The 23502-nt window shown below is 48.6% G+C and overlaps 2 protein-coding genes across 3 annotated transcripts; one reads left to right on the top strand and one right to left on the bottom strand.

Moving 5' to 3' along the window:
* Window positions 1–508: 508 nt before the first annotated feature.
* On the bottom strand, window positions 509–18816 carry LOC129329911 (HAUS augmin-like complex subunit 8). Of its 2 annotated transcripts, none has more exons than XM_054979653.1 (10): window positions 18439–18816; window positions 18189–18244; window positions 13677–13773; window positions 12323–12397; window positions 11268–11353; window positions 5790–5864; window positions 5512–5670; window positions 5022–5163; window positions 2893–3034; window positions 509–833 (listed from the first exon to the last, which is right to left on the bottom strand). In XM_054979653.1, exons 1-10 carry the CDS (start codon window positions 18749–18751, stop codon window positions 701–703), a joined length of 1278 nt encoding a protein of 425 aa, XP_054835628.1. In that variant the 5' UTR covers window positions 18752–18816; the 3' UTR covers window positions 509–700. The 2 variants fall into 2 exon arrangements, with proteins under 2 accessions (XP_054835628.1, XP_054835629.1); XM_054979654.1 differs by having other exon boundaries at window positions 13677–13770.
* MPV17L2 (MPV17 mitochondrial inner membrane protein like 2) lies at window positions 18726–23412 on the top strand. Its single transcript, XM_054979659.1, has 6 exons — window positions 18726–18942; window positions 19128–19346; window positions 19777–19947; window positions 21926–22002; window positions 22082–22210; window positions 23006–23412. Exons 2-6 carry the CDS (start codon window positions 19160–19162, stop codon window positions 23075–23077), a joined length of 636 nt encoding a protein of 211 aa, XP_054835634.1. The 5' UTR covers window positions 18726–18942; window positions 19128–19159; the 3' UTR covers window positions 23078–23412.
* The last annotated feature ends 90 nt before the right edge of the window (window positions 23413–23502 follow it).

Below are 23502 nucleotides of genomic sequence, written 5' to 3'. Positions count from 1 at the left end.
TGAAATGGGTGCCCAGAGGAGGTGGTGGTGTATTGGCAAATGGCTAATCCTTCAGTGACGCATAAGAGCAGTAAGGTGTCCCCCTCATAACCAAACACTGGGTAGCAGGACATGAACGCATGAGACCGGGCCTTAGAACAGCAACGCAGGGGAGGAGAGCCCTGGTCCTCTGCGCAGGCAATTCCTACAAAGGCCAGGAGGTGACAATTATGTACCAAAAGAGGGAAAGAAACTGTCAGCAAGGGATGGAAAGTTGGGAGTGGCACATTGCCAGGTGGGGGCTTGGAAAGTCACTGGTGCCCAGATATCTCAGTGGACAAGACACAGCAGTGCCCACAGTTCAGCAGGGCTATTCCGCCACAATGTCCCTCCCCCCAGTGTTTCCCCTGAGTATCTAGTGCTCAGAGGCAGACCACCACGCTGTGTGGAGGGAAGTATTTCATACAAGGAGAATGGGGACCTCAGCTGGTTTGGATCTTTTCATGCAGGAACAAGAAAGGACACTCACTGAAGCAGACAAAAAGTATTTAATGGAAAAGACAGTATAGGAACTTTGCTTTCTTGGCTGAAGTGGTAGCTGAGAGGAGTCATTTATGGAGGAGGGAGGTGAACAATTCCAGCCAATGCACTGCAGCTTCACCACTCAATCCGTCACAAGGTGAAGAGGCTTGAAGTCCAACCTCCTATTGTGGCCAGCGGTTCAAGAACTGCTCTGGGGGAAGTACAACTGCCTCATGGCCTCCAGCCCCAAGGTATCTTCGCATGTTTTTTGGTAATGCAGCGAGACCTCCTTGCTCACATCAACAGAAAGGTTCAGAACACCAGCAAAGCTCCTATGAAAGAAGAAAAAGGTTAGAGCAAATTAACTAGTGCCTGCAGAAAGCTTCTTCCAGAAGGTCCACAAAGACAGAAAACAGGGCATGCATCCAATTACAACACACTGGGGAGGAGGAACTAGTAAGTAAAGACCAAGACCCTTGAGGGCTGCTATCCGTCAGTGCAGACAATGGAGCCAAGGCCTAACTCTGTATAAGGCAGTGGATAGGGAAAGGCCATAGATCACTGGCAGAGCACTTGCTTGGCTGGCCAAAGTTCCCACAGTCTATCCCCACCCCATCCAGGGACGCAGGCAGCAAGTGTCCGGAAAGGTCTCTTGCTCTCTGCCTGTGCTCCTGGAGGGCTGCTGCCAACAAGAGGAGAGGTCTGCTCTAGATGAACTGATGAACGGTCAGACAGGATGCTTCCAATATTGCGCTTTTCACATTTGACAGAACATTTGACTTATGGAGATTTATTAAGAGTTCTCACAAGATTGTAAATTGAAGACAAGGGAAGATCTCATAGCTAAAGGTTATAAATGTCAATGGTTTTTCTATGAACAATTACTAGAAAGGTTTAAATTAGATTTTAAAAACTATGGGGTTTTGAATATGAAAAGACAGAGTTTGAAAAAGAGTTTTGTATAAGTGATGAACATGTTATTTCCAAAATGTACATTTTTTTGTTGAAATTTGAAACAGAAGAAGAATGTGTGAAAGACTGTATGGTAAAATGGGCTAAAAAATTTGGGTATGATATACTAATGGACCAGTGGGAAAATATGTGGGTAAAGTGACTCAAATTCACTTTGAGTTAAAGAAATTTTTTATAAAATGATGTATCGGTAGAATATGCCTCCTGATAAATTAGCAAAAATGAGTACAGGTATGTCAAACAAATGTTGGAAATGTGAGCAACATGAACGAACATTTTATCATCTTTGGTGGACTTGTCCTAAAGCAAAAAATTTTTGGTCACAAACTCGTATGATAATACAGAAAATTCTGAAGATCAATATACAATTTAAATCAGAACCCTAATGGACAAACAGCTGGAAAATAGACATAGTATCTTATTTCTATAGATGACAATGGCGGATAGACTTTTATATGTGGAAAAATGGAAAAGTACAACGTTGCCTTCAATGGATGACTGGATTGTGAAAATGAAGGAGTTACTGAACATGGCTAAACTTAAATCTTTGATCAGAGATAAAACATTAGTTACTTTTATGGTTAAGTGGAAACCCTTTATTGACTTCCCTTCCTGAGTGACAATGAAAAGAACTGAACTGATGATTTGTGGATTTGATTTCTAAGAATATAAATTTAGGGAAAATAAACAGAAGGGGGGAATTAATGAAAAGGTAAATTTTGGAGGTATCAGAACTATAACGACATTGTTTGTAAGATATGATAGGTGTTGTAGAGAAAAATGGAAAATGAAATATGTATTATTTTTCTTTTTTTTCTTTAATTTTTGTTCTTCTTTCTCTTTTTCTCTTCTTTCCCCCCTTATTTTCTTTTTTTCTCTCTGCCCTTTTTATTGGGCTTTTATTAATAAGACAAAAATGTACTATTAAAAAAAAAGAACATCAACTGGAGGATCGCATCCACTGGCTGCTGTTAGTGTCTACATGCAAACCACCAGTTAAGAGAATTAATGCAATGACCAACAGAGAAGGAAGGAAAATGGGAAATAGCTTTAGTATTCTTCTCACTCTCTCCTCTGAGAATTAGCCGTCTCAGCGCAAGCGTGTGGACAGAAGGGCACATGATAAAAAAAGCCTGATTGAAGCTAAGCAATGTTGTACCTGGTCAGTGACTGGGTGGGAAACCTCCTACAGACTCTTACCAGCCTGGAAGGAAGGGCAGAGAGAAATGCAGCCCTGCACACACAAAAGCCAGGACAGGTGCCAGCACTGCCACGCCTCCCTGCAGGTCATCCACTGAGTGATCCGGGGCAGGCTGAAGGACTATTCACCAAATGCCGTGAATGTGTTGAGGCTCTCCTACCCACAGCCCCCCCCCCCCAAAAGTCAGAGGATTTGGGTTCTTAACTTCATAAAAATACCTCTGGAGTTCATCGTTCAGCTTCAGAGATGCCTCCTCCAGCTCTTTCACAACATCCAAAACTTTGGTGTTGTGCTCAGAGTGTTCCTGTAGATTCCCCTCCAGGATGCTCTGAGTGGCAGTCAGCTGTTCTTGCAAGTCAGCTGCCCGAGAAGAGGAAGCGGGAACAAAAGACGCCGAGGTTAGTCGAGATTTTATATGGTAGCATTTGTCTGAAGTCTGCTGGTTCACACATTTGAGTATTTTTTAAAATGTACATTATTTATAGTCTTCCTTTCTCAAGGTGGATTACTCAGTGTAAGTCACATGCAGGAGAATGAGGTGGTAGAAGAGACTACACTACTTTTGACTGCAATGGGGAAGGCAGCATTTTGGAAATGCCCCCCTCTATTATAAACAGCCCTCCCCAGAAGCCAGCACAGCAAGCAAAGAAGGATACAAGCTTTTTCATATTAACTGGAAGATTTTTGTTAATGCAAAAGAACATTCCTGGATGTTCAGTCTCACCTGCTGCTTCATCCTCCTGCATGTGTGGAAGAGATTCATGCAACCAACAGCAATCTGTAGCTAAGCCCATGATCACCCTTGTGCCTGTGAAGCTCTTGAAAAGAGGGTTCTCCCCACGGGCAACAGCAAGCAAGGTTTTATTTACTAAATCTGAAAATTGACCTAAAAGGCGGCACACAACTAGCACAAATGATGCACTTCAGCATCAGCCCAAGCTAAGCACTGATCAGTCAAATCAGGCCAACACAGCAGATCTAAGTAAGCGTGGCTTGAAGGAGAGGCGATGCAGCCACCTTGGTCAAAGCAGGCCTGGGTCAGCCCCAGAGGGAGAGCCTCATAGTCCTGCCGGATGCTAACTGGCAGCCTGTAAAGCAGGGAGGCCACACCACAGAAAGGGAAGGTTCACTTCCCAATGAGCACGCTGGAAATTTTACAAACAGCTGGCTGTGGTGGTCAGGAAGTGGTCCTGCCCCAGATGCAGAATAGCCACTCACATCGGAACCTCAGCCCTAGCATCCAGTGACCTTTCAGAGCCCATGTTCTGCCTCAAGGTTTTAACTCCACCTCTGGGAGAGGATAGAGTTGTAAGGTCTGTTTCTGGTAACGGAGAATTCAGCACATAACCTGCACTTAAATAAATCCTTCTTCTTGTTTTATTAAGCCTCCTGCTTCAATGGCCTCTGCACTCTTGGGCTCAGTACAAAACTTACCTCACAGCAGCAACCAAAAGCCTTTACCCTTCCTACCCTAAGAACATCTTGTAAACGAGGGGAACGTTTATATCTCAAAACCAAGCAGGTCCCCCAAATGCATAAGCGGCAGTGTGAATCCCCTTGGTTTCAAAGAAAGACAGGGCCTATCACACCACATCTTCCTAGCTGCAGGCTACTCACACAGAAGCTTTTACACCCCATGCCTCCAAGGCACACATGAAGTCATCCTCCTCCTTTAATGGCAAGGACAAACCACATCACTTTTGTCTTTCAAAAAAAAAAATCTCTTAATAGGCTTGGTGGCATCGGTGTCTCCCACTTTTCCTTGACCCGGATGGCCCGGGCTAGCCTGATCTTATTAGATCTTGAAAGTTGAGTGTTGGTGCTGATTAGTAACTGGATGGAAGACCACCAAGAAAGATCAGGGTTGTGAGGCAGGGAACAGCAAACCGCCTCTTGCCTTGAAAACTCCAGCAGGAATGGCCATAAATTGGCTGCGACTTGACAGCGCTTTACACACAATTTGCTGTTAGCTGCCTTGAGCCCTCAGGGAATAAGTGGACACTTTGAAACACGACCAACCCTGCAAGGCAGGCCACAAGCACAGGGCCTGGAAGTATGCAGGCCAAGCCTTCTGAAACCTCATCAGGAGACTAACACTTGACAGAAACAGGCCTTTGGCAAGGGTCATTGTCTCAGCTTCCCCCTTTCTGCAATATGGGGCTCGTTCTGACCTACCCTACAGCTCTGCCAAATTCTATGAGCACTAAAAGAAACACTATTTTAAAGTTATCAAGGGGGTGGGAAGGCTTTCATGCCCTTCTCTCTAGCGAGTAAAATCACAATAAAGAGAAATAAGCCTGCAGGCAATGGTTTGATTTATGAAGGTCTCAACTCAGCCTTTCCCTACCTAGGAACTGACTCTGGTTCTCTCCCATATGGATCCCCTTAATGGGCAGCTCGTGCCGCGTTGAGTCCAGGGCTGTGGCGAAGTTGCTGTACTCCTCCTGGAACCTGACACATTGCTCAGAAACAGGAACAAGCACTTCAAGCTGAAAGGAGGGAAGACGAAGACAGAGAGATATCAGCGAAAAGTCACAACTCACACCGTAAACACTTTCCCCGACAATTCCTCCTCTATTTGACCATATTCCCTATTCAACAGGCGCCTGAGCCTGAACTGTTGGGCCCTGTACCGCAGCAGCGTCTAACTCTGCTGGCCTCAAGCAGCACACAGCCACCCAAGTAGAGAAGCTGGGGCTGAAACCGGGACCTTCTGCCAGCTATGCCCTGCCTGAGGATGGCCAAACCAAGGACATTTGGGTGGCATCCCTTGCCATGGGCAAGAATAGGGAAAGGCTGGGAGGATGCATTTGCACCATACCCTGACTGGCCCCAACCTGTCTGTCCAGGGTATCCAAGAGCTCCTGTTCTTTCTTCAGCCGCAGAAGTCTACGCTTCTTCCTGTGTGCCTCCTCCTGAAGCTTCCCCCGTTCCTCGGAGAGCGCTAGCAAGTTCCTTTCCGCTTCCCGCTCCAGAAGGGCAAGGTTTTTCTCCATCTGTTACACCAGCAGCACAATAAATGGGCCCAAAAACTGGTGAATGAGCATCTTGCAAGTTTGGGCCTTTAAAAGCAGAAACAAAACAAAAAGATTGCATTTTCCCTACGATCTCTTACCTTTATTAAGGCATACGTTAAAAGCAGTGCGTGAGATCCCAGCACTCCAGTCAAATCGTCTGGATCAGTGGATATCTGGAAGAAACCAAAAAGGGAGTGAGAGGCCCTTAAAAATGAACACGGTCGTGTCTCTAAAGCATTCAGCGGAGGAGACTCTCTGCCCTCCTCCCAGCAGGTCTCTCACTGCTGGTCTGCTAAGGAACTGCAAGCTCTTTCCTCAAACGACCCTCACGGTCAACAGATCCCTTTCTCCCTTCCTGCTCTTAATGGCTGGAATTCTTTCACGCCTGCTCCTCTCTAAATGCCAACTGAGGGTTCCTTTCATGCCCAGGTCAAGTACAAACTCGTCATTTGTATTGTCTGAGCTTTCTTTAGCCTCTTATGCTGTGAGATATCCTGGCACATCTCTGCCTGGAACCTTTTTTCTTTCCAACTCTACCTGTCCCAGGTACGCAAAGGCATCCAGGCTCCCTCACTGCACTTTATGCCTGGATAATCCCCCCCCCCCCAAATACCTGTATGAGCCCACCCACCTTCCACCTTTTCCATGAAGCCTTTGGCCAATCCTGTATTTATTAAAACATTTATACCCTGCCTTTGCCTACAGCTCAAGGAGATACACAATACACAGTTAAAGAAATAACCCCCCCCACACACACACACAACTACACCCAGCCTTATCAAATGCTTGCAATCTTCACTCTCTTAAAAGCTCTGGTGAAGAGAACACCTTGCAGTTTCCAAAGAGGACGTTCCCCTCACATCTCCTTGCAGTGCCTGCTTTACAAAGCAGGAGCACCAACAGAACAAGAATGAACCTTCATCAACACCAGGCAGGCGACCCTTAATGAGAGAACAGCCAGAAGGTAGCAATGGAGCTTGTGCACAAGGACAAACGGGGAGAGGGAGTGCTTCTGATATGCGGGACCCAGGCCAGGAAGGGCTTTGAAGGTCATAACCAACACCCTGAAATGAACTTGGAAACAAACTGGCAGCCAATGAAGCCATTCTAAAACAGGCAACAGCTTTTCCAATAGTCAGCACATGACAACAACTGGGCTATCACATTCTGATCCGGCTGCAATTTCCAGGTTGTCATCAAGGGTGTCCCAATGTAGAGTGTGCTACAGTAGACCAGTTATGATCTTACAAAAGCATGAACCAGCTGTAAACAAAAAAAGTATTATTTGGGCAGAGACATTCTCACACAGTCACAACAAGTAGGACTAATAGTATATTTGTATATTAAACTCTAAAAAAATGGAAACACTGAACTAAATACCTCGTGGCATATTGTTGCACAAATTGCTTATATTTAAACGAAAAAATCCTTGAAAATGAGGTGCAAGTGTACAGCATGCATAGCAATTATCATTACTTAAAGCTGTAGATCCTTACATTAAAATGTTCATACGTTTTGAGTAAAATATTGTTTTTATTTCACTCATTCCAAAATGGGGAGAAATCATAGGAGTTTTTCAGCCCAATTCTAAGGGCTTCCCTGATGCCAACTCCCGCACATCAACGTAAAAGTGGTGCCGCTCTGCTACTTCCTATGGACTTTAGTGGGAGAGCCACACCAGTGCCCAAGCTCAACAAGCCGAGGTGCAGCCGTCGCCAACAGCACCCACCCACAGTTCCCGACAATCCCACCTGCACCAGCCAATGGTCGCACCACTCCCGACAGGCATGCAAGGGGCAAGCAGCGGCACAGCCAATGGGGAGGCTGCAATCTCTGTTGCCCAGCAACACACATACCTGCCCAGGGGAGGGGGGCAGAGGTAACACTAAAGGTGCAGACAGGGCATCCACCCTCTTGCTTGTCCAACCCCCATTTCTGATGAGGGCCAGATTGGTGGCTGCAGCCTCGCCCACTTGCAAATCCCGCCCCCTTCCACGAGAAAAGTGGGGCCAGAAAGGATGAAAAGAGTGAAGAGGGACCCAGGATCAGCCCCCACTTCCCCAAAGTCCAGGAGAGGCAGCTATGTAGAGGCGAGCAGGGCAGTAGGTGCTGCAACAACCAACACTGCTGCCCACTGGAGACCGTCGGGGAGACTGGAAGGACCACTGAATGTGATGGGCGTAAGCAATGCTCATTGACTTGCAGTGGCTCCATTACACATTACCACATTGAAAAGTTTTAAGAATGTGGGGTGGACCTCACGAGCCATGCTCCAGTCCTGGGATGCTGCCCACCCCCCGAATAGAATGACGGCCTGCGGGACCAGAGAATCTGCTCTGGGGGCCGTTATCCCACTCCCCAGCACTCCCAGCGGCTCTTGACCAGGCCATTGCTCCAGGCTCATATGACCCGTCTTGCTCCAGCTGCACTGGCTCCCAGTGGAGTTCCAGATCAGGTTCAAGGTGCTGGTCTTGACCTTTAAGGCCCTTAGCAGACTGGGACCAGCATACCTTCACGACCGCTTCTCACCCTATATACCCCGGAGGGCACTTCACTCAAAAGACAAACATCTTCTTAAGATCCCTGGCCCAAGTTTGTTGTAGTGGTTAAAAGCGTGGGACTCTAATCTGGAGAACTGGGTTTGATTCCCCCCTCCTCCACTTGGAAGCCAGCTGGGTGACCTTGGGACAGTCGCAGCTCTCTCAGAGCTCTCTCAGTCCCACCCACCTCTCAGGGTGTTTTGTTGTGGGGATAATAATAGCATACTTTGTAAACCGCTCTGAGTGGGCATTAAGTTGTCCTGAAGGGTGGTATATAAATCAAATATTATTATTATTGTTATTATTAAAGAGATCCATCTTGCCTCAACCAGGGCACAGGCCTTCTTGGCCCTGGCCCCAACCTGGTGGAACTCTGTCTGAGACAACTCAGTCCCAGCGGAATCTTTTAGCATTCCGCTGGGCCTGTAAGACAGAGATGTTCCACCAGGCTTTTGGTGGTTGAGGCGAGCAGACCTTCTCTTGGCCTCCTACCGGGGGGGGGACCAGACCCCCCCCATGGTTTTTAGCTCATTGCTGTGTATTAGCCTCCATAGACCCAGTGATCTTGCAGGACTGTGAAATCCCCTGTCTGTTTAAATTTTGCTGCCAGTTTTAAATTGTTTTTAGCTATATGTTATTGTATATTATACTGTTTTAATTGGGTTGTGATCCACTCTGAGCCTGCACTGCTGGGAGAGTGGACTTTGGCCAGGGCCAAAGACTCCAAGGTGCAACTGGACACCTGCTCTTTTGGCCTGCAGAGCCATACAAAGACAGAGAGCCACCTAGAGCCACCCCACCTGTCCCAACCCAGAGTAAGAGAGCATTCGCTTCGAGGTGTGGAATGGCAGTCTTTTGGGGAAGTGGAGAGGGCCTACTGAAATCCAAAGGCAAGCAAATAGACTGGAGAGGGGTTGGTGTTCAAAACAAATTTTATTGAACTGTGAAAAGGGAAGAGGGTATCTGGACACACGTCTTCCCAATGTCGACCGGCCAGGATGGGAGCAAAGCCAGCCTGCACAACTGTCAAGGCTGCGGAATCCATTCTTCGTGCTGCCCTCACAGGAGCAAGGTAGAAATGCAGGCTGCCTGGAGAACCACTCCTTGGGCCGGCCTTGAATGGCAGGTGAGGAGGATCACGGGGTGGGGGCTGGAACAACCGTGCTCCTTGGCCTCCCTGTTGGGCCGTGACCTATCTGAAAGGGAAACAGACACATGTGAGGCAAGGGACCTGGTGCTGTGCAAGCCCCAGCCCAGGCTGCCACATTCTGGGAGGGTGTCCACGGGTGGGAGCAGCGGCGGCAGCTCCATTGTCACAGTGCAGCCCACAGGCAGATAATGTCTGGCCCTGTGATAGAAGAGGGGCTGTGCACCCACCACCAACAGGGAGCTACGAACACCCAGTCAACCCAACCTGCAGCCCCATTTCCTTCTCTCCGGGGGGCGGGGGGGGCACCAACTGAGGGGATCTGAACAGAGCCCCCAAATGGGAAGCTGTGTCGAGGGCGGTCCCCTGGGCAAATGCTTCAATGGCAGGCAGGGGCTGCTGCTGCCCCCCAGTGGCGAGCCTCACCTGCAGAGGCTGGTCTTCAGAAGAGAGCAGGTGAGGGGAGGGAAGGAGCCGGTGCAAACCAGCGAGCCAGCGCAACGCTGCCCCAGCTCTTTCTTACCTGTCAGTGCTCCATTACCCCATCACGAGCCGGGACTCAGGTGTCAGATAACCTGCAAAGAAACTTGGGTGGTAGTTGTTAATCAGACATTCCAGACTTAGTTCTTCTTCCTTTGAGTGCAGATTACTCCCTGATTCCTCAAAGTCCCCCAAGTGAACTTGCGCACCACCACCGTGAGCACCCTCTCCCGCCTCGCACTCTAAGTTGCCATGCCTGGGGGCTGCTGAGCAGGGCCTCCAGCCACCTCCCTACTTACCTGGGTTCATGGGCACGCCGTCCGGAAGATATATAGGGTGCACGGTGAGCTGACTGGGCATGTGGGAGGGAGGGGGCTCAGCCGGACAAGGGCGCACGTGGACTGGTCCTGGCGGTACATCCTGTGTTCTGTCGAGCTGCTTGGGCAGGGCCGGGCATTGGGTACGCGAGCGAGTTTTCCCGGTACAATGGTTGCCAATGGACTACACCACTGTTTTTTGAAGTATAACTTTCCACTGCTGCAGTGGGCGTGCCTGGGCCTGGAGCGGCTTTGGGAGTCAAGTAAGTTGTGGTCCGCCCCCCAGCGCCAGGACTTACGCCTTGCTCACACCTCTATCCGGTTGCCTGTCCTGGCCACCGCAGGTGTGCCTCACCTGGTTGCTGGCGGCGGCGGAGGGTTAAACTTGGGCAAGTGCGAGCTATGGTGGCGGACCCCTTAGTCTGCTCCCTAAGCAGACCTCCCCTTAGTCCTCCCCCAACTCAGGATTGCACTGTTTGTCAGTTTTCCAACTGGAAAAACTGAAGAAGTCCTCAGTCTTGTAAAAGTGTAAAATACTTTCTCAAAAAGAAAATACTGCAAAGGAGGTTATTTTTCTCCCAGTATTCCCAAAGTTTTCCCTCTCTCCGCAGGAAAAATGGAGAAGTCCTTTCCTGGGCTTTAACGTCTCTACCCAAAGCTCTGAACACTCTTTCAGTGGTCCCTTAAATACTCATATAAATATAAAGAGCATCACTGACAAAACCAGAACCCGGAGGCGGCTCACAAGGCAGGGCGCGTTAGCCGGAGGGCTGGGGGCCCCCACTGACTGGGTTCCCAGGCCATCCCGGACGATCCCCTTGTTCAGACTGCAGGAGGCCTCTGGGAGCTGGGAGAAGGCAGCGGGGAACATGACCACCTGCAGGATCTCTCTAGCAGGGGCGGCCATCACACCCCCACACAGCCAAGTCAGACGTGAAGGGGAAATCCTCGGCAGCACTTGGAGGTCTCGGTCGGTGCATTTGGCAGTCAGGCAATGGGGCATATTGCTGCATGCACAGAACTCACTCATTCATGGCCCCCCCCCCCCCAGCCCCAAAGTCCCCTCTGTTCAGTTGACACTGCTTCACTCACCAGGGTCTGCTCTCTCCTGGAGGCGCCTTTCACGGCAGCATTTGCCTTTGAGAGTGGTGTCTGAAGGCGGGTTTTGTCTGGACGGCCTCAAGCAATATGACACAGAAGACAGGGTTTACTCAGCACAACAACAGGGAAAACAATATGGCTCAAGAACCCATTTCATTTGACATAATACAGGGCTTTGGCAGGCCAACGTAAGAGGACTCTCACTTTCAAGAGCAAAGAGCCCTGAGGGTTACATTCCGCGTACAGAGTGGCACGTGGATGCACAAGTCCTGAAACAGAACACGCAGGTCCTACATTTTGATCACAGAACCTGTTCATGGAGATCCTTTCTGGAGGCCCTTCTCCACAAATCCCTTCCCCCCAATCTGAGGCAAGGCAGGCATTTTTTCAGATAGGCAGAAAATACGGCTCTAGACTTCTAACAAGAGAAGCAATGACCTGATGAGAACCAGGCATTCTCCAAGAGACACAGAACGTACAAACAAGGGGAAGGAAGATGTAAGTCTCTCACCCACCTCACCTTTGGTGGTATATGGGATTATTTATGCAAGTAGTCAGGTTCAGGGGATAAGAGCTATGAAGTGATGCAAAGCACCAGGTAAGCCAGGGGGGAAGAATTTACAAACCTTGGAAATGGCGATACAAGATTATCATATTTGGTAAACTGGCCCCTAAACTGGGTGGTATTCTCAAGGATGCGGGGGGAGCAGGGGGAGAGACAACATTAACTGCAATGAAGAATGAAACAGAGCAAGATTTTAGGAATAACTCGATACTCATACTGGACCATCTGAAAGTTTTGCAAGGCAGAAAGTCAGATTAGGAAGGATAATTTTCTGGGACCTGGCGGAAAAGATTAGTGTACCCAAGGAATGCACACTCAGTCTTCTCTTCTTTGAACTGCAGCCTCCCTTCAATTGTACCTATCTGGCAAAGGGGGATTTGTCATTAGGTAGACGCACCCAGCCAAGATGCTAGCCCTCTCCACCAGTTAAATAGAAGTAACTACGAGGTCAATCGGATCCCAGACAGAAAAGGGCACCTACCATCAATCGCAGAGAACTCCAGGTCAAGTCGAGCATTCCCATGATTTTCCAGCAGAGTTGACTGTAGCATCGTTTCTGGAGGAGGGGAAATTGAGAGACAAACCGGCATTGATCTCCCTACCAAAACTCAGTATGGTCTAGTTGAAGACGTGGGAGAGAAGAGGCAACCTCCAGGCACCATTCCTAGACCAAGACATCACTGAACATTCCCTTCCCAAGAACATTTATATTTGTATTTCTATTCACATTGGTATTGGTATTGACCTATAAAACCCTATGTGAACTGGGACCAGCGTTCCCGCGGGACTGCCTCTCCCCGTATGTACCCGGGAGGACACTCCGATCAGGAGATAAGAAATTATTGGTGGTCCCCAGCCCCAGGGAGGCCCGCCTGACCTTGACCAGAGCCAGGGCCTTTTCGGTCCTGGCTCCGACCTGGTGGAACTCTCTGTCTAGTGAGACCAGGGCCCAGCAGGGTCTACTATCCTTCCACCGGGCCTGTAAGACACAGATGTTCTGCCAGGCATATGGTTGAGGTTATGCCAGTCTTCGGCGGACCTGTCAGAGGAAAAGTGAAGATCTGAGCCCTCCCTATTAGAATCGTCCACCATCCAGTTTTCCCGATTGCCAGACCAACTGCCTCCAAGTGGTGAATTTGACGGCTGCTATCTTGTATATCAACTGTTTTATATTTTTATTTATACTGTACTGTTTTGATACTGTTGTTTTAAATTGTTTTTAGGATGTAAATTATATGGATTTTTTTTTTACTTAATGGAATCTGCCCTGGGCCTGCTTTGCAGGGAGGGCGGAATAAAAATCCAAAATAAATAAAAAATAAATAAAAATATTGGCTTGTAATTTCTATAATACAATTTCTGCTGAAAAATTAAGGTGAAAATGCAACCTTCTGAGAAGCTCATCAAGAAGATAGCATCCAGGGCTCCACCAGCAAAAATATCAACATTTTTAAAGCCACTGTGGTGTAGGGCTAGATGAGACACAGGGAGACATGGGTTCAAATTACGACTACCAGTCACTCTCTCAAGGACCACTGCTAGGACAGGTAGAGAGTACTAATGCCACCTTGTACAGGTGGAAGAAATCTAACCAATTAATCTTGCTCACTGCTGCATTGGTACCGACCAGTATGCAGTTACAAGGGAACACTGGATACATGCTGAAGCACACCGTCTTCATACAGGGACTATGTGTGCACACCCTTAAACAACTTGCAGAATTTCTTGCAATGTGCATGGCATTTAAGACAGACAAGTTAATACAGAGAGGACAAATCATCCATGCTAAGAAACACAGACTGATTGCCAAGGACTGCACAAAATCCTAAACTCACCAGAGGTAGCTTTCTGCTTCTGTAACTGAACAGGGGGTCTCTTTGCAGAGGCTGCCCTCTCAAACCCTTTAGTGCCAGACAGGCAACTCTCCACCTGCTAATGAAAGAACAGGAATGAAGTTAGCAATCCCCACACTGTTCCTCCAAGATGGTCATTAAAGAGAGACTGGAGTGGGGAATGATACGCTCCAGTAACTTGCCCAGCCAAACCAAGGTTTGCACCCCAATCCTTATACGGGAGATCCTAAACATCTTTACATGGCAGAAAGCCACACCCATATTAAAAGGGCTTAACTTCTAAATAGCCATGTTCAGAATAACAAACACAGATCAAAGAGATCACCATCAAGGCAAGGTGATTGGATGATACATGTTGGAAGTTTGATTAATTTAACTTGATACTCTTAAACCTACCAGGAAGTCTGCCAAGTGGCTGTGTGAGCAGTCAGCCCAGCCTTCACTGTTTAATAGCTGCTTAAGGTATAAAAATCATAACCCAGTGAATCTGATGTGCTTTAATTCGCATTAGCAAACTAGCTGAGCAAAATGTTGCTGGATCCCACACTGGGAGAATGAGACATGAATGAATGTGAATACAAGCCGAGAAATTAGGCATGATTGGCTCCTGCCTCCCCATGCTGCGGAACGTGCTATCTTTGACAACAGAGGTGCTCGTGAGTCACCACCCTGAGCATTCCAAACTCCCCTCTTCCCATTGATTAAATCCTGTCCTGCAATTGAGGGCCATCAATCAGCTCTGAAAAGTTTAAAAATCTTCTTGGGAACATTTAATCAAAACTCTAAATTTGTCAGCCAAGCTTCGGAAACATTTAATTAACTGCTGTTTCTTTGTAAGGCACCAGGAGTAATTAATCTAAATCCTTTGTCAAACCCCGGTAGAACCAATCAAAGATATACTCAAACCTTTGTCATTCCCAGGAGGTGACCTTTAAGGTCCTTTGTCTTAATGGCTAAAGTATTCTCCAACCCCAGGGCCTGATCTGCCCTGTAAGAATCCGAGATTCGCCCCATTCAAATTGTGTACACTTATTCGGATCTGAGCACTGTACCCTCAGAGTCTCCCTCTCTGAGCCTCTCTTGGGCCAGAATGTGGGCCATTTGAAGACCTCTTCCTCAATGGACTACTCTGCTCATCGGATAGGTAATTGTCTCCTGAAAATCCCTGAAACCTATTCCAATTTTCATCACTGCTTTCCTAGGAATCATGTGTGGTTGTGAGTTACTTCTTGTATGTGTGAGTTTTCCCCTTTAAATAAAAATTACTCTTTTGTTTTGAAGAAAACTAGTCTCATCAGTTGCCTTGGGGAGGGAACCCTGTAAAAATTGGTGGAGATCTCGCTTGTTACCCCTCTCGCATAGCCTTCTCCTTGCTGTTAATTTCCCCTACTTGCAAGGTGACCAATTCGAGTAACAGCTGTTCCCTTTTAAAGGGAATTTGGCTTCTATTACACCAGAGACCAAACCACAGTCAAAAGTCAAGAAATAACAAGAATTCATTTTTATAAATTCGTCAACATAACACTACTTATCATATCAGATAGACAATTATTTAAAAAAATTAAGTCAAATGTCCGATGTCCAATATTAAAGTCCAATGTTAAATGTCCACTATTAAAAATCAAAAAAAGCACTCAAAGCCCCACAAGTTCCATTCATCTAGGCAGTTTCATTAGCCACTACACTTTCTGAACTGCATTTTAATATTCAAAATTTTTGGTGTTATGCAGGTTCTTTGCTTTCTTTTTTGCAGTGCTAAAGCAGTCAGGTCATATTTCTCTTTACAGCAGGAACTTGCCCAACCAAAGAATTGGGAATTTTGCAACCAGTGATACTGTCAATTTCAATTATGACTTTCCTCCAAACTACAAGGACCCAACCACCACATGGGGCCTCTGAGACAACAAACCCCGTATTTCTGGCATCAGTAGTGGTCTCCTGTTCTCTTTCATTTATCTGGCATAGGGCGCCACATGTAAGCTACTTTATAAATGATCTCACTGAGGCTCAAGGCGGATTACACAGTATGAGGTTAATACAATCAGTATCAAGTAAGTACATTTCAATACAATACTCAGGGCTCATTTTGAGGGGGAATGCACCGGAAGGCCATTCCGTTAGTTCCCCCAAGTCAAGTGACCTTGCCCACCTGACTTTAAAAGGTTTGGGGCAATTTAGGCCTTGATTGGAGCCAAAATGGGGGCCAAAACAGCCTTGATCGGGTCGGTGCCAGGTGGAGGAAGCATCCCCCACCCAGCACCGACCCAGTCTGGGACGTTTCAGTCCCGAAACGGGCTGAAACGCCCAAAATGGCCATTGTCAGCCATTTGGGGCAGTTTGGCCTGGATTGGGTCCATTCCGGCCCGGATCGGGGCCAAAATGGCCAGGATTGGGTTGGAGCCGGGCGGGGGAAGTCTCCCCCGCCCGGCACCAACCCAGTCCGAGCCATTACGGCCCCAATTCGGGCTGGAATGGGTAAAAAATGGCCATTTTTTGCCCATTTCAGCCCGGATCGGGGCCGAAACGGCCTGGATTGGGTCCGTGCCAGGCAAGGGAAGCCTCCCCCGGCTGGCACCAACCCGGCCCCAGTTGTTTCAGCCCCAATCCGGGCTCAAAATGGCAACTGTCGGCCATTTGGGGCCGTTTCGGCCTGGATTGGGGCCAGAACAGCCTAGATCGGGGCAAAAATGGCCCGGATCGGGTCATTGCCAGGTGGAGGAAGTTTCTTACACCCGGCACGGACATGGTCCTGGCTGTTTCGGCCCCAGTCCTGGCCAAAACGGGCTCAAAATGACCATTTTTGGATGTTCTGGGCTTGTTTTGGCCCGAGATTGGGGCCAAGGGGGCCTGGACTGGGTCAGTGCTGGGCAGGGGAGGGTTCCCCCGCTTGGCTCTAACCAGATTCTGTCCTTTCTGGCCCCAATCCTGGTCCAAAAGGCCCAAAATGGACACTTTCAGCCATTTGGGCTATTTTTTGCTGGGATCGGGGCCAGAACTGACGGGATCTGGTCAGGGCGAGGTGGAGCACTGATCTGGTCCAGGCTGTTTCTGCCGTGATCTGGGCCCATACGGAGCCCAAACGGCCATTTCCGGCCCTTTGGGGCCCTTTTTGGCTGGGGTCAGGACCAAATCTGCCAGGATTGGGTTGGTGCCTGGTGGGGGACCCCTCCCCTCCCAGCACCAACCCAATCTGGGCCGTTTTGGGCCTGATCCAGGCCAAAACATGCCCCAAATGCCCATTTTGGCCCTGTTTTGGCCTGGATTGTGGGCAAAACGGCCCCAATTGGGCCACAGCCAGGTTGGGGAACACTTCTCCATCTGGCAGCAGCCGAATCCTGGCCATTTTTGCCCGATCAAGGGGTGTGCCATATGTTAATGAGTTATGCTAATGAGTTCCCGCAGTTCTTTTTCTACAAATGGTTCCCTGAGAATACCATAAGGCTAATATATACATTTTTAAAGACATAGCATTAGTAAGGATCCAAGACATAGTCTGGCACACCAGGGGATGCGATTCCAGGTAGAGGCCTGTCAATCCAGTCCCAGAACAGTCTATCTGGGCCCAGACACTTTCCTTCAAAATCCATTCCACGTTTTCTTTGCACCTTTTTTTTTGCTCTAATGTGTTTCAATGGAGCCCATGCAAGTCAATGGGCATTCCAGGTTCCCATTATTTCCAATAGGCATTCAAGCCTCTCTCATTATTTTCAATGGGCAATCCTGTCATTCGTTTTAGTACATCCTCTGCAGCAGCTGTGGTTTTACAGTAGCTGTATACCACTCCCTTCTCCTCGCCCTTGACTACATTCAAAGATCATCAACTAAAGCAACCAGTGCCATCTCTGACCCACAGCAACAGAAATTTCCTCAGTTAAACTATTCAGGTATATCAAACAGCCTTTGCATATCTTTTTATAATTATCACAAGACCACTACCAGTTTCCTAATGGAACTTACAAACCAAGGTATGTCTCTAGCGATACACAACCATCTGTAAAAAAAAGTGCAAAGTTATCATCATCTTTCCTGAAGTCTGGGTACATCAGACCTCTTTTGAATTTTGCCTTTTAAGAATAGAAAGCAATATTCTTGTTTTTCCTTACTTGACCAAAAAAGTACACTAGACGTTGCTTTTTATCCTTTGTTTTTTTAAACTCTCAAAGTTTGGAACGCTCTACAATATAAATACTATCTTCAAGCTTGCTGTTCTTCCTACTTGTGAGATATGAAACATATTCGTTTATGAGTTTGCCAGATTTCAGGGGCACAAAACCACCAAATGTTCTATCATAATAATAATACTTCTATTTCAGCTCATTTAAATATGTTTAGTTTCGTAATCCACATTTAACCTTGACGTTTCTATTCTGGAGTTATTAACCCAATAGTCTGATACTAAACCATATTCTTCACCACAGCCTAAAAAACTTATTGAGTCCTTAATCGATAATACTGTCATTTGCATGCGGAATTGGTTTTTAGCCCAAAATTCACCTTCCCAGCAACTTTTCTGTCATACTGCAAGTAACGGGATGGCACAATTCTTCCTCCTAAAAAAAAGAAGCAAGAAGTAAGGAGGTGGGCGTTGCGCGGGAATGCCCCCGAGCGCGTGCAGAGTGATTCCACGGCGGGCAGGGCCTCCTTGGGAGCACGTCAGCGCAAAGCGGCGCGCTGCGAAGCGCTCCAAGGCAGAGCCAGAAAACAAGCCCCCCCCCACAGGGCGTGCGCAGCGCTGCGCCCTCACCCTTGGGCTTGGGGCTCGGAGCCGCCTCCGCCATGGCCGCCCCCGACCAGCGCCCGGTTCCCGCCCCGCCGCACTTTGAAGGAAAGCGCATGCGCACTGGCCCGGCCGGGGAGACAGCGAGATGTCGCGGAGGGCGGAAGTGATGCGCTAGAAAGTCTCCGCTTCCGGCTTCGCCCGTTACGCCTTCCGGACGGGGGATGTGGAGAGGCGGTGGCGGCGGCGGCCTCGTGTCTCCGGCGCCGAGCCTGGGCCGCGCCTTTGGCTTTGTTCGCCCTTTGCGAGGCGTGGGAGAGTTTCCCCTAGTAACAGTCATGGCGGCCCTTCCGGTGTAGGGTTGCCTCAGTAGCTATCATGGCCGCCCTCCGCCGCCCACGTGACCCTCTCCGCCCCCACCTTTGGCGCGGCCGGTCCTTCCTGCTCTCCGCCGCGCCGAGCGCTGCGGGAGAAGCCCCGAGAAGCCGGTGGGGGTGGCCCCCTTGGGCTCCCTGAAGGGCCACTGGAGAGGTGAGGCCAAAGATCACGCGGGAGACCCCGGGGGGGGGGGGCGCTTAGGGCATTCCGCCCCGGGGCGGAGAGAGGGTGGCGGGAGCTTCTCTGAGCACGGGCAGAGTTCCGCCCCGGCTTTGCTAGACGTTTAAAGCCCGTGCGCCTTGCCAAGCTCTTTGCGTCTTCTCGCTCCTTCCCTCCAGTCGTTGAGGCTGTGGCGTCCCTGGGGTGGACGATGCTGTCTCGTGGCCGAGCCCTGGTGGCGGGCGTCGCTGTGTACTGGAAGCCGCTGTTCAGAGGCCGCCTCCTGCTAGTCACCAACACCTTCAGCTGCGGGTCGCTGCTGGCGGCTGGGGACACGCTGCAGCAAGCCTGGGAGAGGAAGCAGGAACCGCGGCGCAAGCGGGACCTGGCCCGCACAGGTGAGCGGCGTCAGCCAGGCAGACCTCCCCTGTGCCTCTTTTGTGTCAGCGTGAGGCTGTGTGGTGTTGTTCCCGTGGGACGGGTGCCTCATCACCGACTGCATGAGTCCCTAGCACTGTTCCGGCTTCCCAAGCCGACAGACTCTTGTTTGAGCCAGCCTCGGGAGAGTCAGGTGTCAAGGTGAACAATCCTTGCACCTCCATTCTGTCTGCCAGGCTGCCTCCGAGGCCAAAGTTCACACACTCCTCTGGTCTCTTGGCAGCATGACGTGGCATCAGTTCTTCCTGGCCTCAAGGAAACCTGCAACTGGCCAGACTTAACTGGTGTGGGGGGGGGGGGAGTCTTGGTCATGGCTCCTGCTGCTTTCTCCGTGCCTCAGGGCCTTCTGTTCTTTTTGTGTGCCGCTAACTGAGGCTGCTTCTCTTACAGCTCGGATGTTTGCCATCGGCTGCAGCATGGGCCCCCTGATGCACTACTGGTACCTCTGGCTGGACCGTGCCTTCCCTGCTGCTGGGTTCAGTGGGATCAGATCTGTCCTGAAAAAGGTCTTCATTGACCAGATAGTGGCCTCTCCCGTTCTGGGGGTTTGGTATTTCTTAGGTAAGATTAGCCACAAGCCACTGTCACCACCCTCAGTGACCTGTTGCTCAAGACAAAAAGAGGTATCTTTTATGGGGGCAGTAGAAAAAAATTGAAGTTGTTTTATGTAAAATCTTGGTTGTGGTTTTCTCGCTCTAACAGCAGCTCTCCAGGGTCTTAGGCAAAGGAAAGGAAAGTGCCAGTTAGAATGCATCCCTCAGATTAGGAAAGTACCTCCAAGTCTAAAAGGAAGCCTGCGTAGTTAACAGCCCACATCATAGAAGCTGTAAAAAGCAAAAAGGCTTCCTTTTAAAAGTAGAAGGTTTGCCCAAATCAGGTGCTTAGAAAGGTCAGGTTCTGGCAAAACAACTGTAAGTGGAAAATACTATGAATAGAAAAAGTGAAGAGCAGATTGCTAAAAACATTAAGACAAACAGTAAACCCTTCTTCAAAAGTATCAGGAATGGGAAACCAGCTAGGGAAACTATTGGACTGTTTGACAACAAAGGAACAAAAGGGTTACTTAAGGCAGAGAAGATTATTACATTTTTGAGCTTCTTTTCACCATGGAAATACTGGGCGGTATAATACATGCTGGAGATGTTGTTTTCAGGAAGGGAGTCAGAAGAAGTGAGTCAGACTGAGGTGACAAGAGATGAAGTTCTAACTGATGGGCCGATTAAAAACTAATTAGTATGGATGGCACACAGGTCAAATGTCAAATTGTTGACCTACTAACCAGATTCGGTAACTTGTTGCTAATATTAGCCTATGTATCTGAGGGCTGAAGAGTAGCAAACATTACACCATTTTTGGAGGGGATTTAGGAAGCTAAAAGCCAGTTAGTGTAACATCTGAGTAAATTAATAAAAGCTGGGGGTGGGGGTCGCCATGGGTTCTGCAACAGGAAGCTCTGATTCACTAACCTTTGGAGTTCTTTTTCAGAGATTTAAGCATGTAGTTAAGAGTGATCTGGTAGGCATCACGCACTTGGACTTCCCAAAGGTTCTTGAAGTCATCAAAGACTTCTGAATATTAACATGGATGTAATGCCAATAAAGGTTGCTGATGCTGACTTCTGAATAAACTTAGCAGTTGGGATAAGAGAAATAGTTCTGTTATAGATGAAAAATTGACAGTTAAAATTAAATGACAAGAAACAGAGGATAGGAGTAAGTGGACAGTTCTTGCAGTGGAAGGAAGTTAGTAGTGGATCCCACAATGATTGGTATTTGGACTGGTACTGTTTAATTTAGAAATGATTTGAACTTGGGGATGAGCATTGTAGTGGATAGTGAAAACCAGGGCCAACTGAAGAGGAAAATCTTTGTGAATTCAGTAAGTGGGCAACAGCATAGCAAATGAATTTCAGTAGTATAAGGTGACACATATTGGAAGGCTGTATAAAACAGGATGCTGGCCTAGGTGGACCACTGGTCTTATCCAGCAGGCCTCTTCTGATGTTCTTAAGCCCCATTAAATCCCATGTGACTTCGTGTTGTCATCTTGGATGGGCAGGGGCCTTTCCAGGTTTTCAGCCAAGATGTCTTCCTCAATTTCACCTGCTATGATCCTTTAGTTGGAAGTACCAGGGATTAGACATGGGGACTTCGCTTACAAGGCAGGTGCTCTTCTTGTGGGATATCCCCCAAATCCTGGGTGCAGCTTTATATACTAAACCATGCTGTTGATTTGTCTAGCTTGGAATTGTCCACTCTGACTGGCAATAAGATCTCTGTCAAGTCCTGGGAGATCCCAAGGTCCTTTTAATCAGAATACTACTGAGCAATGGCATATACACTCCCCCGCCCCGAAAGCTCTCCCTTCTGTTTTCATCATAGCGTAGCCACCTGATGCTTGATTTTCATCACACACACACACAGTTTCTTCTGTGTGCAGGTCTTCAATATTTATGACCTGGAGGCAAAGGCTCTTGAGATCCTTTTAGGTAAGGAGACATCTCTGCCCTGGCCCTGACCCTTCCCTCTCTCTCTTGAAGGAATGGGGTCCTTGGAGGGACAGACTCTGGCTCGCAGCTGGCAGGATCTAGAGGACAACTTCTGGGCGTTCTACAAGGTCAGCCTGGCTCCCCCTCAGCCCTCCCCCTTTTTCTTCTGCTGGTAGGATAACTGATCTCTCCTCTTTCCCTCTGTAGATGGACTGGTGTATCTGGCCACCAGCACAGCTGATCAACTTCCTGTACCTTCCCCCAAAGTACCGTGTGATATATATGAATGTCATTACACTTGGATGGGATACATACCTCTCCTACCTTAAGCATCGCGTAAGTGGGGCCTGTTGTAAGCTGTGGAGGTGGGGAGGATGAAGAATTGTTCTGCAGAGGGAGAACTGGATGTCCTACCTCCTCCTCCTCTTCCCAGATGAATTCCAGATAACGTGAAATTGACCCGCCAGGTAGATTGGGCCAAAGGCAAGCCCTAGGTTAAAGAAATCCCTTTCTCCTGGCCGAAGCTGCATATAAAGGAAATAAATCCTCTCTGTCAATTCCCCCACCCCATGCCAGTCGAGAGCTAGTCTGGTGTAGTTATTAAGGGCGGCTGGCCTCTAATCTGAAGAATCAGGTTTGATTCCCCACTCCTTGGCTTGTAGCCAGCTGGGTGACCTTGGGCTAGTCACAGTTCTCTCAGAGCTCTCAGCCCACCTACCTCATAGGGTGATTATTATTGTAGGGATAGCAGCATGCTTTGTAAACTGCTCTAAGTGGGCGTTAGGTTGTCCTGAAGGTAGTATATAAATCGAATGTTGTTATGACCCCTTGCAGTCTAGACAAAAGTTCTTCCTTGGAGAAAAAGGCCACAGCCCAACTTCCTGGTTTCAGCTGTGGCCAGCCACGGGCTTCCTTGGAGTCCACAAACAGGCCCTGCCTCCTGTGGTGGGCTTGTGCCCAGTATGTGAGGAAGTTGCCTCTAACCCTCAGCAAGGAAGTTCCCCTCACCCTCAGCAAGATTCAACTCTGCCCTCACTTCATCCATAAACAAGGGTTCTTGAAAGCAGGCAGGAAAGCAAATGGTCTCAGATGGCTGTGATGGTCAGCTTTTTTCTCTCTCTCTTTCTTCAGCCCAAACAGCCAACCCTCAGCACGGAAGAAGATTCCAAACCCTGTGCCATTGAGATCCAAACTACCAGCTGAACCCATCATGACTCTTGTGGCTAGGAAGAGGTTTGGTTTGTGCTTCCGTGGGGACAGGCGTCAAAGGACGCATGAAGGAAACACAGGACTCAAGCCAACTGGCCGTGGTGCTTGGGGGAGCAGCCCTAAACCAACAACTGTTGCTGGGGAGCAGCATGGGGGGATGCCCCCTTCCAGCCTGCCGGTCAGCAAAAACTGTCCCGCTCAGGCCTACGAGTGGCCTCTCTGAGGTGTGGTCCAACTAATCCTGCCTGTTGTGGCTTAATTTATTCAGGAGGTGACCAGATGTGCCATGTCTTTGTTTTTCTCAATTAAAAGACAAATGTGATTCCTTATTCTTCATCTGTTGACAGACTTTTAATTGCAAGGGCAGCTCCCTCCAGCTTTCAGGTTGCACCTTATGTGTTTTTGAGCCATTGCAGATT

This window comes from Eublepharis macularius, chromosome 5 (assembly GCF_028583425.1).
Source record: "Eublepharis macularius isolate TG4126 chromosome 5, MPM_Emac_v1.0, whole genome shotgun sequence".
NCBI classification, from domain to species: Eukaryota; Metazoa; Chordata; class Lepidosauria; order Squamata; family Eublepharidae; genus Eublepharis; species Eublepharis macularius.
This window is presented reverse-complemented; position numbering and strand designations above follow the sequence as displayed.

What these genes read in the sequence shown, in the direction of transcription:
- LOC129329911 (XM_054979653.1), bottom strand. Translation starts at nt 18,751, where the DNA reads ATGACTGTTACTAGGGGAAACTCTCCCACGCCTCGCAAAGGGCGAACA. An exon ending in TAACGTATGCCTTAATAAAG is followed by an intron (nt 5,671 to 5,789) that starts GTAAGAGATCGT and finishes CTGGTGTAACAG; the next exon opens with ATGGAGAAAAACCTTGCCCT. An exon ending in CTGAACGATGAACTCCAGAG is followed by an intron (nt 834 to 2,892) that starts GTATTTTTATGA and finishes CTTCTTTCATAG; the next exon opens with GAGCTTTGCTGGTGTTCTGA.
- MPV17L2 (XM_054979659.1), top strand. Translation starts at nt 19,160, where the DNA reads ATGCTGTCTCGTGGCCGAGCCCTGGTGGCGGGCGTCGCTGTGTACTGG. An exon ending in GGGGGTTTGGTATTTCTTAG is followed by an intron (nt 19,948 to 21,925) that starts GTAAGATTAGCC and finishes TCTCTCTTGAAG; the next exon opens with GAATGGGGTCCTTGGAGGGA. An exon ending in ACTTCTGGGCGTTCTACAAG is followed by an intron (nt 22,003 to 22,081) that starts GTCAGCCTGGCT and finishes TTCCCTCTGTAG; the next exon opens with ATGGACTGGTGTATCTGGCC.